The 17,395-nt window shown below is 41.1% G+C and overlaps 1 protein-coding gene across 2 annotated transcripts in view; it reads right to left on the bottom strand.

The window, feature by feature from the left end:
* Positions 1–17,395, bottom strand: part of SATB2 (SATB homeobox 2) — a 132,453-nt gene that overhangs the window by 105,016 nt on the left and 10,042 nt on the right. For both annotated transcript variants that reach the window (XM_066999208.1, XM_066999209.1), the window contains one exon: positions 6,053–6,229. In XM_066999208.1, the coding sequence (XP_066855309.1) occupies positions 6,053–6,229 (177 nt within the window). The remainder of the gene's footprint in view (positions 1–6,052; positions 6,230–17,395) is intronic.

Here is a 17,395-nt window from a genome sequence, read left to right as displayed (position 1 = left end):
CTAACATTTCTATGTAGGGCAACTTTTCCACAAAAAATTCACCTTAGTTTTAGTAAACCCTAAATATATATGCAGCCTCAACCTCTTTTTCTTCTTTAATATATTACTTAAGATTTCTTAAGAGTTCCAAGCAACATTTAGAGAGAACTCTTGGGCTGTAACTGATATGGCACGAGATGCTGAACCTTTAACAAGTGTCTTTCAAACCCTGTGTCCATTACACACTGAAACACCTATCGAAAAACAAAGCAAGAAGAGGTTTTCAGCATTCTCATTAAATTCTGACTTTCTCTCCAGGTTTCTGTAATTGAGTTTCACTCGTATTTGTCATCAAGTTTTGTAGGGTAGACAAAACAGTGATTTGCTGGTAAATACCTGTATACAGGGAGGGAAATAAATATTTGAGCAGTACTCAGCCCACTTTCTTTAAACATCAGGGAGAAAGACAAAGAATACAACTCTAGCAATGTACAATTCAAGGAGCTGCTTTTACAGGGAGCGCTTTGATATGGATGGCTGAGTATCGCTGTAAGAAATCCAGTCTGCTTAGCAATCCCAGACAAAGTTGTCATTAAATTTAATGTCTGAGTTTACTGCAAGACGTACATTAGAATTGTACCCCCCATGCTTACTACTCTTAAATGATTTGATTTGGGCCTTTCACAATTTCACCAGCAAAGCTGGAAAAGAGAAAGAAGAGCTTACCCATAAGTGTCCCAAATAGAAGCAAGGTCAGCAAAAGGGAATTACTAAATGTAAGGAGCTGTTAATTAAAGATGGAGTAAGACTGTTCCGGTGAAAAGAGCTCTGAAGTGAGCTGGGTTGTTTTCATCGGTTTAGAAGGGTGATCATATTCTGCAGCAAAAGAGTCTGAGTGGAGAGAAATACATCAAGTCTACATGACTGACAGCTGTTAGGTGAGACCAGTATGCTATCTCTATACAAATGAAAAACAAAAAGTTGCAGTAAACAGTGATAGAGCTAGGAAATGACCCAACATTTAGTTTGTTGATCATCACATTCCCTTGTTATTTAAGTCACCATGTCATCAGTGTCTCTTCTACTAATTAAAGCCAGTATAATATTGACTAGAAGGTATTTGGTCCCATGGACAGGGAGCCATGGCTGAGACATACAAATGGCACTGGACACTTGGCTAAGGAGTCAGAAGACCCTGAATAATAGCATCCTTGTAATTTATTGCATATTATTTACAGGGAGAAACCTGACCCCAGGTTTCCTCTCATTTCTCTCTCACTGCAGTGCACTGCAAGGAGTGCTCATGTTCATGTTCCAGAGCAGAGCATGCTGCAGAAGCAGCACCAAACTCTTCTAGCCAAGTCTGTTTTAAAACTTCCCATAGCTGCAAGCAACAACAAAGCCTCAGAGGTGAGGCAGCAGGAGAAGGTTAGTTGGTCCTAAGACACAACTCTGGGGGGCACAACATCAGGGCTGAGGTACCCCATCAGCTGCTCTGGCCAGGCACTGCCCAGCATCAACCGAATTCTACTCTTTCCTACTTGGCTGTGCAGGGCTGATAGGGCTGATGCTGCCTGACCTCAGCTCGCCAAGTCATGACCCCCACATAGCATCACCCTCCTATGTGTCCAGCTACTGCCACTGTGCATGGCTCTGTACAGCCCCCACGCTTCTCCCTTTTCAGGCAGTGTGCAGCACTAGAAGAAAGGGGGCAGCGTGAAGAGAGGCCTCTGAGGCATTAACGCAAGGCATTGCCTCTTGCAGCAGCTCTGCTCATGGTGGTGTATTGCTTAAGAAGCAGGGGCTGGCAACCTCTGCGGTGACAAAGATGGGAAAGATCTAATATTTCTCTTTGTTAACTCCCCTCAGCTGTTTTCTCACCCGTCCTTCTGCTCCACTTGGCATCCCAGCACTGTTTCACTTTTTTGTACACCCTTCTCCTTGTGGTAGCCTCTCTTCTCTGCCCCTGCTCAGCCAAGTCCTTGTCTAAGTGCTTAGCTCCTGAGAAGTAGATCCCAGCCAGCAACACCATACAGCAGCGACATTCGAGGTGTGCATCCCAGGCAACTATCTCAGCAATGCCCAGCTAAAGCTACCCGCAAACACACAAGCCCACAAACAGCAATCAGGGCAGGCACTCCCCACTGCCCTGTCCAGCAGAAGCACCTTGGAGAAGGCAAAGCCTGTTTTGATGACCCATTCACCTTTGTGAGGCTTTGTAGAAAACGTACACCAGTTCTGTGCATGCTTACAACAGCTAGCAAGGAACCAAAAAAATAATATATACATATATATATATATACATATATCCACAAGAAATCCCACTATTTTCTTTTTCATATGGATTCTAAGAAATTGATAGAATTTTCCAAACATGTCAGACTAGCACTGCTCTTCCTCCACCCCACAGCAGGGAGGGAGTCAGCTTTCAAAGTAGGTCCCAAAGCGGCAGGACTGCACACAAAGTACTCCAGTTGCAGGTACTTTCATATTACTTTGGTTACAGTACTCGGTCCCTACCATTTGTCCCCTCTTGCACAGCCCATTTAGAGTACCCTGCCCACAAAAAAATAACAAAAAAAAAGGCATGTAAATTGTATTAAATTACACACGAAACAGGTGCAAGGTGCCCTTTTAAAGCATGACTATTTTCCTCTCCGTAAGGCACATGTAGCTGGTTCCCTAGTGTCAGGTGTAGACTCAAGTGATGGAAGAAAAATACATAAATGTTTATTAAACCTTTGTTGCCATTCACTCCACCAACTTTCACACCCCAATGCCAAGCTGTTAACGAATTCCCATTCTGTTACAGAAGACTTTTCACAGCTCCTGTCAGAAAAGGGAAGTTTCACGAGGGCAGTGCTCGCTGGAAAAGTCTCTGCACTTGCCACCATCAACAAAAAATGTTTGCAACCAGCTGTTTGTGTAACAAATGTGTCCTGCCCAAATTGTATGGGAATAAAGAGCTTCTTCCACCAAGGCATGAGGCCACCTTCACATACATCTCCCACTACATATTTGTCCCAAGACTCCCCCAGTTTACCTAATGACCAGAACAGGCAATTAGCCATGATAAGCCAAGTGACCGTGAGCCAGTAGGTGACCCAAACCAGGTGCCAGCTGTGTATGCAGGGTGCAGGTTGAATGCCCAGCCATGGCAGCACCTCCCTGTGGAGCTCCATAGCTTTAGGCTGCTGTACAGGCAGGCAGCCCCACAGCAGAACCCCTGGGGCACAAGCCCCCCCGCCCCCCGTGCTACATTTTCTTTCTGGCACCCAGACTCTGCTGTACGGCTGGTGAGTGTGAGATGGGACCCTATACACAAGTCACACACCGCTTGCTTGAAACTCGGCAGGTCTGTGCAAGTGCCATGGTGAACTGCAGCAAAGGTGATGTGAAATTGCACAGCAGTTCTCTCGCTGCCACAATTCTGTTTTCCCCCTACAAGTAGCTCTTATCTGACACTGGAGACCCTGTTCTAAAGGGAGCATGCAAACTCAAGAATTTTCCCATGAGATGAAGTGAACACTGGTACTCCTGTCTGACAGTCAGCCAAAGCAAGAGGAAGGAAAAAATTACACATTTTTCTAACTCAAAAGGTGGCAACTATTACACACTACATTACTGCTTAAACAACCTTTACAAAACCAAAAGGTTTGACATGCTTACATTTACTTTGTCCTTAGAGGACACGAGGACACCTACTCATGCCAATACTCTGCACAGTGTGCTGCTCAAAGTTTTACCATTTTGAGAAATGCACCTGAGGATCTTCAGCTTCTCATGCAGATCCTGTACTTCAGCTGATCATAAAGCATAGAGAAGAACTAAGTGGCTGTTTATCAATGTATATTGCCAAATGAAATCAATCCCAAGCACTAGAACAGAAGCAGACTCTTCCTATAACCAGAATGAACAGAGCAAATAGCTTTATATTTTTCCCCCTTTTTATTATCAGAAAATTGTGTTCCCAAATAAATCCTTTTATTAACGATTTGGCAGCATGCTTCAGTCAACACTGGTTGACAGATTATAGCCCAATATTCTATAAATTTTCACATGAAACTAAACAATCTTAGAGACCTATTAGCACTCTGTCTCTGCCTGAACCTCATCTCAGCCTGCAGACAGCTAGCACAAAAATAAGCTATTACAGAACATGCTGCACACTTCAGCTTCGGATGTTACAACCAGCATGCTCTACAGTATTTGCCCAGGATGTACAGTAGATTTTGGAGAACTAGTCCTTCAGTGTGAATGCAAATAAGCTGACCAAGTAAGAGATTTGGTAGCTGACAGACCTCTGAGGTATTTTCTGTCCTTTCTAAATATTATACCATTTGATGTTTTCTAGTGGAAGGTAATTGTTTCCTTAAAGACAAAAATGGCATTGTCTTTTAGACTAATTGCTTCAATTAGAGATTCAACTTTTATTTTCTAGATGAGTTATTTGAGCAACACACCAAGTGACAGATTAGTATCTGAGCCTGATGACTGTCAAAGCCTCTGGTTTAAAAACGCAGCGGCCGTTTCCTCCCTGCGCAGTGACTAATTCCCTTTGTGAGTCAATCTGTCTCTACTCCTTGGTATTCTCACAACAGAGAGATGCTGCAAAAGCAAGGTTCCCCAAGTGAGATGCTCAGCCAGTGTGGATCACTGCACTGAGTGGCATGCTTTCCTGGAGCAGGTTTCTTCCAAAGACTCCCCTTTGTAAATGCCAAGATACAAATCTTGGCCACCAAATGCAGAGTGTTCCACATGTTAGCTCACAACATGATGAGCAACTGTGTTAACTGAGATGGATAGTGCTGTCAAAGAGGAAGCTGGCTCACCAGGATGGAAACAGTGGGAAACGCTGACCTTTTACATTCAAAAAAAAAAAAAAATTGTCCCTAAAATGACATGAAATGCTTCCTATTAAAAAATGAACCTACCTTCTCATATAGCGTTTAGAACCGTATTGTGCAAATTAGCACGTTGGAGCTGTGCATGAGCTCTGCCTGTAAGCAGATCCTGAGCCTCTCTCACAGAGCAGAAAGGCTGACAGAGGAAATGAATCATTATCACCCTGCTTGGAAAGAAGTTTGTACAAGGAGCGCTGTGCTATTAACCACTGCCTGGAACTCCTGGATTCGACACAACCACTGCTCCCTCTGTTCGCACATTCAAATTCCTAGCTATACAAAATGACTAAAATCAACAGTGAAAATCCTTATCCCCAGGCAAAGCTACTATTAAACTACTCTAAACACACACAGGTTCTATTGATGACATGAAGATGAAACTGAAAGTTACAGGCTTCTCATCAAAAAGAAAAAGCAATTAAATAATCTGCTTAGGGTACAGAAGTCTCTTGAAATGCAATGTTCGTTTTGGAAAGATTTCTCCTACCCCACCACCTCCTACCTGTTTCCCTCAAGATTAGGGTTTTAGGTTCGTTTTTTCCATGCTGATATTTTGGGTATAAAGAGGAAAGCTTTGTTTATTTTAAGATTTCACCACTTCTGGAGAATCTTCTCTAAATGAAAGGGACTGTAGGGCTTTGCAAAGGACTTTGCAGCAGTATAGTAGGTAAGTAGAAATAGAGAAATGAGTCTGCACATTTAACACTACAGCTATTGGCCATAAATACACCACTATATATAACACCATTATATACATTATACCATTTAAAAAAATGAAAGATTATAATACACTTTAAAAAGTGGCCCTGATACAAAGAGAAATACCAGATGCCACCTAGCTGTACACCTAGAGGGTCTACCCAGCTCTTCTGTGCTGACTTCCTCGAAGTATCAATCTGGCTCGAGATACAGAACAAATGTGTCGTAAATATGCTGACTGATCATTATCACCATATTTCATACTTCAGCAAGATCCAGCTAATGCTTTCTAGGCAGGCTAACAAGGTAGGGGTTGTTGTACACCCAGTTTAAGATTAAGCAACTAGTACGATTTAATAAAAAAATTTCAAGATTTGCCACCAATTTTCTTGTTTTCTCCTTGCATTGAACAACCTCAGGTGCTCTCTTCTGCCAGTACAGAGAAGGGGGAAAAGAACTTTATTGAATACCTTGTGCCTGAGCTGCAGAGCTGTGGGAATACCCCAGAGCCAGGAGCGCTGTCTCCACCAGCTGGCTAAAGAGCACATCTTTGCGAACCAGAACGAACTCAGCATGCTCTTCTCGATTATCGTATTCAAGAGAGGTGTCTGACTGCTCCACCACACAAAAGACTGGAATCATCAAACCTAGATGGAAAAAAAGAAGTTATTAAGAGAGGAACAAGAAATGTGTCATACATCTCTGATTAAAGCTTTAAATTAAAACACCTCCTAGAAGGCTCATCTTAAGTGGATATCTGCCTTTCTTCCCCGTGGGATAGCTTTTGTTTTCTTTCCAAGGGAAATACTGAAGTCTCAGCACTTAACTCATTTAAAAACCACACTAAAAGCTCCAGAGAATACAATTCAGGAACAGAATCACAGCCAGTATGAGGACAAACAAGATTTCCTAATAAGACCTTTTCGACATTGCAGTTTTCTAGAGTTCCATCAATGTCTTATTCTTGCAGGTCAGGGCTTCTCCACACTCAGCCATATGAAAACCTGACACACAAACACTTCTCTCCTGCTTCTCCATGACACAGTGAATGTCATGTGGATATCAACAGAGGTTAGTACCATATGCACTTCTAGGATGGGTTAGTTTATTCACACTTTTCCAGACCATGACCACCCATTTCATTGTGCAAAGAAAACACCTTTGCATAGATTTTTGCTGAAAAGGATAATGTTCTGGTGTTGGTAGCCGTTGGCCTGGCAGACCCAAAGAGGCCAGTGGCTGTTCTCCCACTGCATGTACAAAGAGGCTGAGAACAGCTCTCTTAGAAAGAGGATCAAGGACGAGGAGGAACCACAGAAATGGTAAACTCAAGGGGTGGTCTGGATTCAGTTTTGTTCTGTTTTATTGTAAACTTACTTTTGTGGTTACGGGATCAAGGCATCTATGGCTATAAATTGTGGGGCATGAACTTAAAGGGATCCAGTACTACAGACAGTACAGAAACAAGCCAATCTGCAGGAGATGGCCTTACAGTACTCTAAGTGCATTCATGGAGGGAAGACGCGTGAAAGGAATGCACAAAAAACCTACTGAGCTGGAACATCCATTTCCATCACTCTCTATAGGGCAGGTAGGGTGTGGCATTACCTCCAGTAACAGAAATCCATTAATTTGATACAATCTGTTAGCCCCTACATAAGTTACAAAATATTGGGGTAAAGATAAATCTCAGCTTAAAGCAGTTTCAAAACATGCTATCTAGGGCTCACAGTACTGACAGAAAGTTTACCTCTTGCTCCCGTTCTTCATAAAGATATAGAACCATTTCTAGTAGCTAATAACTATGAAAATAATAATTATTAAAGTATTTACAAAAGGCTAGATGCAAATCACTGTATTCCTGGACTGGGGACTTCTTTAAGGGAAAGTGAGGAGAAAGCCACATTTCCGATCTCCTTCTGTACAAAGTCAGTTAAATATCTTTAAGATCTTCTACTATTAGCAGTTTTAGTATCTAAAAACCAACAGTTAAATATCCCTTCAGAAGAGTTGCCCTGCCCTGAAATAGACAGTCATATCTGTAGCACCTGCTAAGGGACTTGAATCCTCCTGTCTTGAATTTGCAGAGACTAGATATACTTAAAATATATTTTAGATACACGTTGATCATTTGCTGCCCTAGCTGCCATGGAGTAGCTCCCAGTCTGAGATTCGAACTGCACACCAGCAGCAGTAGCTACAAGCCTGGATATCCAGTTGATGGGTTTTAGTTCTCTGTTACATCCTTTAGTAACAGGTAAGTAGATTACAGCATCGTATTGATGCTGTTCCCTCTTTACTGCTTGATTTTGGGCTATACTGATGCATTTTGCAAGTTCAAGCAGCCAAATCTTAACACACTCACTCAAGAACGTAAGGTGAAAAAAAAATCTCTGGATGCTTTCCTGAAAAGAGTGCAAGGCTGATCCTGTTCTCACTGAAGTCAACGACAAAATTGTTATTCCTTTCAAAGGTTAAAAACTTAATTCTGTTTGTCCATAAATGATTTAGCTATTTCAAATGAAACAACCTCTGCAAGCGACAAACTTGCCCTCCTGTCGAACATACAGTCTGTCACAGCACTTCTGATAGGGCTATTAATGTCTCAACAAAAAGAGTAAGGTAATTGGCCAAATGCTACAGCTGTGATATCGGTTGTGTAAATTGCATTTTGGCAAGACGGCATACATGGGTGAATGCAAACTAATGAGAGGGATGCCACGGGATCTTTTATGCTCCTGCTGCATGCTTTCCTTGTCACAGAACAGTCTTCCCACCTTTTCAACACAGAGGTTGTACCTATTCTCCGCACAAATTATGCCCATTGTTTACTGTCTTGATACAAACAGGACCTCAAATGCTAGAACTGACATTGTCCACAGTACCACAGGAGGGATGCCACAACAGACCCACAGGAGCCTTGCCCGTGATGATTTTCTAAATGGCCCCTTCCTGCTGCCCATGTTTGCAGGAACCCTGCTACAGAAACAGCTTTTGCAAAAACATCTCTGAGCTCAGTGACCCAGCGTAACTGACGATAAGCTGTTATGAGTACCTTAAAAACAGAGAGCAAAGGGCAGGTTACCACATCTGCCACTGCTAACACATTCTGATGCCTCTCACTGTAGCATATGCAGTCTTAATACCAGTCCTTTACTAAAAAATGATAGTAATCCAACTTCTTCCAAATAAATCTCAATCCAAAGTTCTCTCTGCTTTTTCCTCTATTTTGTACTGCAGACAGTTAAGCTATAACACATCTAATGTATTCATTACCTTCAACTTCTCTGTTTCCCGATGTTATCTAGATATAAATTAACATACTTCCAGTACATTACAATCAGAAGAAAAAACACCTGCAGCCAAAACCAACAATCTCTTTACACACCAACACGCATAACGTCTTGCTCCTAGATGCATCTATTGCACCTCCACAGGGCCCTTACAGTCAAGGGACGCAAGTTAGTCAGTGCTCATCAGCATCCCAGCTGAACAATTTACAGCAACACTCAGAGAGTAGGAGACTAAGCATCCAGAATGAAGTCTTGCATGCAGTAAGAAAAGGAAATTAACTCATAAATCCTGAAACCCCTCAGCTCTTTTCCCTGATGCCTGATCAGGCAGAACTAGTCATCCTCCCTCTCCCATGCATACAGACAAAAAAAGGCGCAGAACTTCTGTGCATTTGCTCTCCCAGCTTTAGAGAGATGCTTCAGTGAATAATGCGGTATAACTCATGGTGGATGACATACGGCACTGATTTTCACACATGGAGAAAACAAGGGGTAATCTGAGGGCTAAAAAGGAAACATTTTGTTTCCTTAAAGGAGGAACACTATGCTGAAATGAAAACAAAACATTAATAATGATCATAAATTATCCAAAATACTTTTTCTCCTTGATGTTAATTCATTTAGCTGGCTTATAAACATCTTTTCAGCGCTTCTGACAGTGCTTTGACCACATATAGCTAGCATCTATGTAAAAAGTTAAGGGAACATAAAACAAGATCCATGTAAAGGCTTTTATAACAACATCTATACACTGCAAGAATTCCCTGTATTCCACGGACGAGAATAGGGACAAAGTATTCCCAGAAGAACTGAACGGTGAGTGGTGACTGGTACCTCTGTATAACACATATTTTTAAAAAGATCAGAGATGGAAGCTAAGCTCTGCTATTGCTTTTATTGAAAACACACAATGTACAGAGAAGGCTTTGTAAACTTATTTGCCCTTTTTTTTTTTTTTTTTTTGCTGAGACTCTTCTAAGTGGCAGAGAAATCAAGAAGAAATTAAATATGTACCAAAGAGACCTGTGCCCAAATGCACATTTTCTCCTCCTTGCTGGTTTCACTCTATAGTTTTATTTTACTGGGGAGCAATTCATTCTTAAAAATGGAGGAAAAAGGAAACAGGTACTCTGTTCAAGAAGTGAAAAGTCTGACAATCTGCTGTGTAAAACATTAATTTAAAAAAAGCTTGCAGCCCGTTACAAGTATTATCAAACTGAAGACAAGCAGCCCCAGGAAAACATCTTTGGCTACAAGATTTACAAGCAGAAGCTGTTAATTTCCAATAGCCAACTAGAAAGACAAGACAGGGCAGCTATTTAAGAAGTACTGCACTAGCAACTTTGCTCATTTTCAAATGATACTTTGTCCATTGCACACTTCAGAGCAAGTAATAAATGTGATGTTATTAGTGCTCAACTTCTACACATCACCCAGTACCACACAATCACCCCACGCTTGGCACCTAAACCAAAAAAGAAGAGGCTACGGAAAGCTGCAGAGGAGGTTAAATGATTGCAGCCACCCACCTCTCCTGCCCATTAAATCAGAAGCAGTGCTTGCTCATCCTAATAAGTATAATATGAGGATCAACCAATGAGAAGAGGCACCAATAAAATTTGTGTCTTTTTAGATTAAAATCGGTTTTCATCAGCCCAAGTTTTGAGCCCCATCTAGGTGTTATTTAATTTAATCTAATTTGAACAATTTCCAAACATCAGCTTGATTAATTTCAACAGCATGGTGTTATGGAAAGATTTACTGTACAGGGATTGTCTAGCAGAGAATTAATAAAGAAGCCAGTTCTTAGCCCTGAGTAACATGAGGTTTTAAGACTTCCCAGATTTCTAGTGGGAATACTTCATAGCACAAGCATGTTTTCTTCTGGGAGTGAAACCCACCAAAATTATTAAAAACTGAGATCAAGTGGTGGTGTCAAACCCAAAGGAAATCATTCTAGAGTGGAGAGATTTTTATCAAATGAAGAAAATGGAAAATAAAGTTTTTGTTGTTGCTGTTGCGCTTTGGGTTTTTGGTTGTTGTTGTTATTGTTTTTTGTTGTTGTTTTTGTTTTAACAGAACACAGACATACACACAGTGCAATCTCTCTCAAAGACAAAGCAAATTTCTATTGTTAGGAGTTCAGAAACTAGGACATTTATTTGAAAAATTCATAAACTACTGAAAACTCTTCATTACTGCATGCAGAAAACATTTTCCCTAGCAGAGACTTTAGCGTGGGTCATTCTCAAAGCTAGTCTTTTCAATAGGAAAAAAAATCAAAACTAAGAAAAAGCAAGCAATATCCACAAATGTTTATTTGCACACACACCTCCACATCCAGTGTAAAAAAAAAAAAAAGTAATCAAAACCATAAAGGGCACTAAGATTACTAAAAAATTAATCTAACTGCTAAAAGCGCATTGTTCCCCATCTTTGACTGTCCAATGCATCTTAAGTTTGTACTTGATCTGCAATGAGACTCAATGCTGAATGCCTTCGAAATACTGAGTTACTAGCAATCTCAACTGGACTTCCACATATGAGAGCCCTGCCCTGAGACACAGACTCTGCAGCTCTATTAGCAAAGCATGGGTCATCTTGAGGAAATTATCTGGATAAAGATTCCATACGTTTAACAATAAAACATGCTTACACAACCGAGAATAACCACAGGAAGCAATCAAACTACAAACAGTCCTCAAACCTAATCTGCTTCTGTTTTTTCTTCAGGAGAGAGCACTTCACTCTGCAAAGGCAGTGGCAGGAAAGCAATCAATTTATTTATTTCTGTTTGCACCACAATAGAGCTGACTTTAAATATACTGATTTGGTATTTAAATCTCTTCCTCTTTCTTTTAAATAAATTGGAAAAATGAACATAAATTGAGAAAGCTTTTTAAAGAGAGAAATCAGCTTCCACCTGGCATGGAGAAGTTTGCCCATTCTCCTCCTCGCATCCTGCACCTCTAACCGAAAAGGCAAAAGCAATTAATTTTGATAGCTTTGGGTTACTCAGAAACACCTGAACAAATTCAGAAACACCAGATCAAAGAAAGATGTCCATATTGTATCTTACTACAACATAAATTCAGAGCTTCTATTCTGAAAAACTGACCACCAACACCAAGGAAAAAAAAAAAGAGTGAAGCTTCCTGGTGCCAATTCTTCAAAACTGCAATCACTTCAGGATTTGCAGCATACAGAGATGAAAATCTAGTGTGTATGTCAGTATTCAGGAGTTATCTATTCAAGACTCGCCTAGCTGCGTATGACAAGAAAAGATCAACTGCATTCCATTTTTTTTCCAAGAGGAAGGAAACCAACATGTATTCAAAAAAATAGTTTTGTCATTCTGAAGTCAACACCACTTTTATTTAAATCACAGCACAGCTCGAGCTGGTGGTAATGCAAGATCTTACCCAGAAAATCCCGTAGAGTCCAATTAGGGCCTGCAGATACTGGATGCACAACGACAGGCTGAGTAGGCAGAACCATACCATTCCCACACTGACACACATCTGACTGTTCACACTCAGGAAGGATCAGGCTTGAAGCAGATCCTGGGTTCAGCCTGTGCCTGTGCAGTTCAGCGAAGAGGTAGATGAGACAGAGCTCACACGTTTCAGCAAGGGTTAGTCATGTCCATTAGGGTTCACTTTCAAGCTACCCCATAAATTTTAAATGTAATTAAATTGGACAGAATATAAGCTGTTGGCACTTAACTTACTTACAATAAATGTGTGGTTTGGGTAAATGGACTGTGTTTCACCATTTTACATATCAAGCACCAACTTACAACAGTTTCATTATGAGGCTGGGCATTCTTCCATTGTAATTTTTTTTTACTGGAGACTGGAGGAATTACTTTGCAATTGTTTGTCACTAACCACTTGGAAACATGTGAAGAAAGCTGTATGTACACAGCGACAGGAGGCCAGTGGGAAATCTGTATGTCAAATATGTCAAATATCAGAGACTGCACCAGCATCTTCACAACTGTACAATCCTATACCAAAAAAAAAAAAAAAGTACCAAGCACCTCATTACAATAAAAAGTTTTGTTTAGAAACAAGAACCTTACTTTCTGCTAATCCTCTGCTCTCCAATGTGTTCTAGACAAAACATGAGCTATCTGATTTTGTACACAACCAGTAATGTAATGCTGTTAAACTCCTACTCTTCAATGGTTTATAAGCCTGTTGCAAATAATTTGTTCCAGGATGCAATTTGGTAAAGAAGAGCTCAGTCCACAGATGATTTTAATACAATGTTTGTCAAAGAAACAAACAAATAAAAAATCATGTTAAATAATATTGCATTGTAGAAGTTTTCTTCTTAGGAGGGCCAGAGGAAATAAACTAAGGACAATATCTTTCTCCTCCTCCCCTGTTATTTTTTCTGGCTTTAAATATTCAATAGATCTGTAGGCAGGAAATGCATTTCTACATATTATATTTTAGGCAATGGTGAATGCAAACCACAAGATATTATTTACATCCTTCTTCAGCTTCCAGTCCTTTCTGTGGCTTCAGTCTCCCAACCATCACAACCATCCCAGCTCTCAGGAAATTTTATAAAGAAGTCACTAACATCTCTGCAGATGTCCCCTGCTTCTGACAGCTTAACTAGCCAAAGAATCCTTCTCCTAGCTGAAATAACAGCTTTACTGTTTAACACAAAATATTCCAGGCCACTATTCCACCACAGAAACATATTATGAAACTCATAACTTGATTCGATAATACTCGAGTTTCTCAAAAAACGATATAAAAGAAAAGCAGTATTAAGAGCATGTGTTTAGACTAACAAGAAATGAGAAATAAAGAGGGATATGGAACATTTACCTCTAGTGCAGCCCCTCCTGCTGCGTGTCTGGGACAGAAGTGGCACTCAAGGGAGACGAGGGCTTTTGTTAGTGACATTGGCTCAGCTGCTCCTGGTGACTAACCGACTTTGCTAAACTAGTTACCCTAACTCAGCCTCAACTCCAGATCTGTCACACTGCTTGGGTCTAAAGGGCAAGGAAGAGAGCGGACGCTTGAGTTTTGAGCACAGCCTCCCCGCTGCCGCCTGGTTAGCCCAAGCAAAGCCGTGTGCAGGCGGTCAGGAGGCAGAGGCAATTAAAGAGAAGAACAAAGGCACCTAAACAAGTGACAAGGGAGAGCGACAGCCCAGACCTCAAAATACAGTTTTACAGGAGCCCGAGACAGAAGAAGGCACAAACAACTGTCGCCATGATTCTAGCTGAAAGCACCATTTCCCTGCCAGCCCCCCAGACATGCAGAAACGCTTGTGCCAGTACCAGCCCCATGCGCCCATTGGGATCTGTACACAGGCTGTCCAATTCACAGCGAAAGGCAACCATGAAGACACCATAGCTACATTTTCCCTAAATAAAACAGCTCACTTGTTTCAACGTGTCTCCCAGTTAAAAAGATGAAAAAATACCCTGTAGCAGTTCTTTATAATATGAACTAATGGAAAATACACTCACTTCACTCAAAACCAGTGAAGGAAACTCTTTCAAATTAAACTAGCTTATTTTTTTTAAATAATCTTAAGACATTAATTTCCTATAAGTTTTAGGTTTTGGTTTCTGTGACTTAAAAACAAGTTTAGGGTTCAGGAGGGTTTTTTGGTTTGGGGGACTGCTTTCTGTTTTTCTCTCAACTACGTAACAAAAATTGCCTAAGGGGCTAAGACTTTCTACGCCAAGTTCCACTCAGAATTAATTTTAATGACCAACATTTTTAAACCCTAAAAACTGGAACCACTAATAAGCCCTTAACTTTGGTGGTGCTAGCAGATGCCACCATATTATGTAATTTTTAAAGCAAAAAAACATCTTCCAGCAGAAGCATTTTAATGAAGGTTCTATTAAATAGTCTTCTGGTACTGGGATAAGTCCCCTGGAATATAATAGAAAAGCTTTCGTAGTTGGTTTGAGGTTTTATTTCTGGAGAAGAGCTGCGTAGCATGCTCAGGCCTGCTTCGGGATCTCCATTGGGACCCACCAGCAACCTCTTTTCTCCTTCACCTCCATTCCTCTGTGAACCACCCGCTGACAAGAAAAAGAAGAAACTGTATCATCCTCCTTCATGTTACCAGCTAAGTAGCTTACCAAGAGTCTAAAATAACTACTGCAGCTACATCCCTGTCTTCAAGACCAACTGCAGGCTCCAGCTGTATGACAAGCTGAGTGGATCTGTAATCGTTGCCTGAATGATTCTGGTATCTAAAGATATAGGGATAAAGATGAGGGAAAGCATCGTGTCTTTTAGACATTGGCAGCATTAGAAAACCTCATGTCTAAGCTATGTTAACAGACAGGGCAGAACTGTTTATGGGCAAAACTTAGAAGAAAATATAAGGCAGGACAAACCACATTAGACACTATCTCAGAATAACTGCCACCAAACTCAGTGGTCACTGATGAAGCCCTTCATCCCACCACGCTTTCAGCAAGGGTTCAGCTACTACAATGGCAGCATCATTCCCAGATAGTCGTTACCTGGCATAAGGGGACCACAGAAGTCTTTGTCAGATCTTCGGAGGGCAAATAAATGGGGGAGAGATCCCCCAGCCAAGAAAGCACAGGAGCTGCTCTGTCATTCCCTCCTCCGGGGAGCAGCTAATGTCCTCCACTGCCACCCTTTTCACCACTCCATGTGCAGCGCATCTCCAGCCAGCCTGCACCTGCAACCTAGCACGTCACGGAGCAGTGACAGGCATCTGGGGCTTGGCCTTTACTTACAACTTTATCCTCCACGCCCCCAGAGAGAGAACATTTTTGAGCAGCATTCCCAAATTCCTCCTTTTTTAAAGAGCTAAGATAATGGGCTGCGGGGGAAGTATTCCATGTTTCCACAAAGAAGAGATCACACATTTGACAACTTTCTATTTGAAACATTATCCTCTTGGAACACCTAACAGCCAGAAGGTCACATCAATCTCCCAGTTTTTAATAAATACCACATCTTTGTCAATCAAGTCATGAGGTCAAGGAACAAGAATCAATAGGTATATTCCCTTTCTCAAGTACACACAGCACACTTACTCTGTTTAGCCAGTATGCTACATTTTGGGGAGCAAGTGCAAAGGACCCGGTCAGGCCAACCTACTATGTGTGGATTCACTGGTTAAGAGCCAGCAATCCATGCTTTTGGGGCTGAGCAAGCTGAATTGCTGCAGCACTGCATACTCTGAGCCACACTGGAGAATCAGATACTCCTGCTAGTGCAAAGGCATGTGCTTGCTCGGAGGTGTCAGCCAAAGAGAGCAGATTACATCTGCTCTCCAAAGACTGAACTGGCTCCCAGTTCATTTCCGGATGCCACTCCAAATGTTGATTTATGAAGCTGCATGGCACCTGACTAGAGCCAAGGCTGCTGCAGCGAGGATCTCTTTCCACGTATGTACAGCAGAAAGAACACCTCTGCTTGCAGCTCTGGGACTCAGCTTTGGAGAAAATGGAGAGGCAGGTTTCCTAAGCCTTGGACCTTCACCTACAATGAGGTCCTACTTCAAGGGCAACATGGCTTACGCATGCTGCCTGGCACAGGGCCTTTCCATCTGTAGGGCTGCAATGAAAGACAGAGTTTGTGAGACAGCTAAAGGGTCACCCAAGAGTCTGTCCCAGCTAGCAATAGTCTAAGAGATTTGGTACTTCTACTGGCACCCATATCCACAGATTTGGAGAGGCAAAAAATTGGAAGAAATCAGAGCATTTTTTTTCCCCCTTGAAGTAGCACAGCACTTTATTTTGAAGGAGGATTCTATTTATTTATTTATTTATTTATTACTACTTTCCACCTGTCCTTGGCATTCTCTGAACTCATCTATTTGGCAGGTCAGTATGACACTGTGTTCATACTAATATAATCAAGAAGGCTCGAACCAATGACAGAAACATTGTATTCATTATTAAGCCAAACCCAGGCACCCAGATAATGTTTTACTATCAAGCAATATGCCTATTTACTGCACACTTGCTCACAGCAGCCTGTATGAAGTCTACCATCCAGAGCTTGAGCAACAAACTCAAGTTAAAAAAAAAAAAAAAGGAAAAAAAAGCCCATACTTCTGTTACTCTGCATTTTCTCCAAGTCTAAAAATTGGTAGAGTGTATGACAGGTCCACCTCATTTTTCTTAATGATGTTTTTATTATTCTTTCATTCAATTAAAGCAGAAATGGATATTGCATCTTCTGACTGTATAATTGTTATTGTAATCTGTTTTCGATCACTGCTTGGGAAATGGGTCCAAAACAACATAAACTATCCACAGCCTCAGAATACAAGTCATTTTCTTTTACTACGATACTTAAAGAGACATCTATCATGTTGCTCTGCTAGCATGTTTGTATTATGGCAAAAAAAGTTATTTGTAAGTTGGGAAAAGACATTATGAAAATCACCTTTTACTCCAAAGTATTGTATAACTCATAATTTATAACTACATTTCTTAATAACCATTCAAAATAATAAGGCTGGAAATTGTGCACATCTAATTTTAAT

This window comes from Anser cygnoides, chromosome 6 (genome assembly GCF_040182565.1).
Source record: "Anser cygnoides isolate HZ-2024a breed goose chromosome 6, Taihu_goose_T2T_genome, whole genome shotgun sequence".
Taxonomy (NCBI): Eukaryota; Metazoa; Chordata; class Aves; order Anseriformes; family Anatidae; genus Anser; species Anser cygnoides.
Note: the sequence above shows the minus strand (reverse complement) of the source record. Positions and strands in the feature narration are given on the sequence as shown.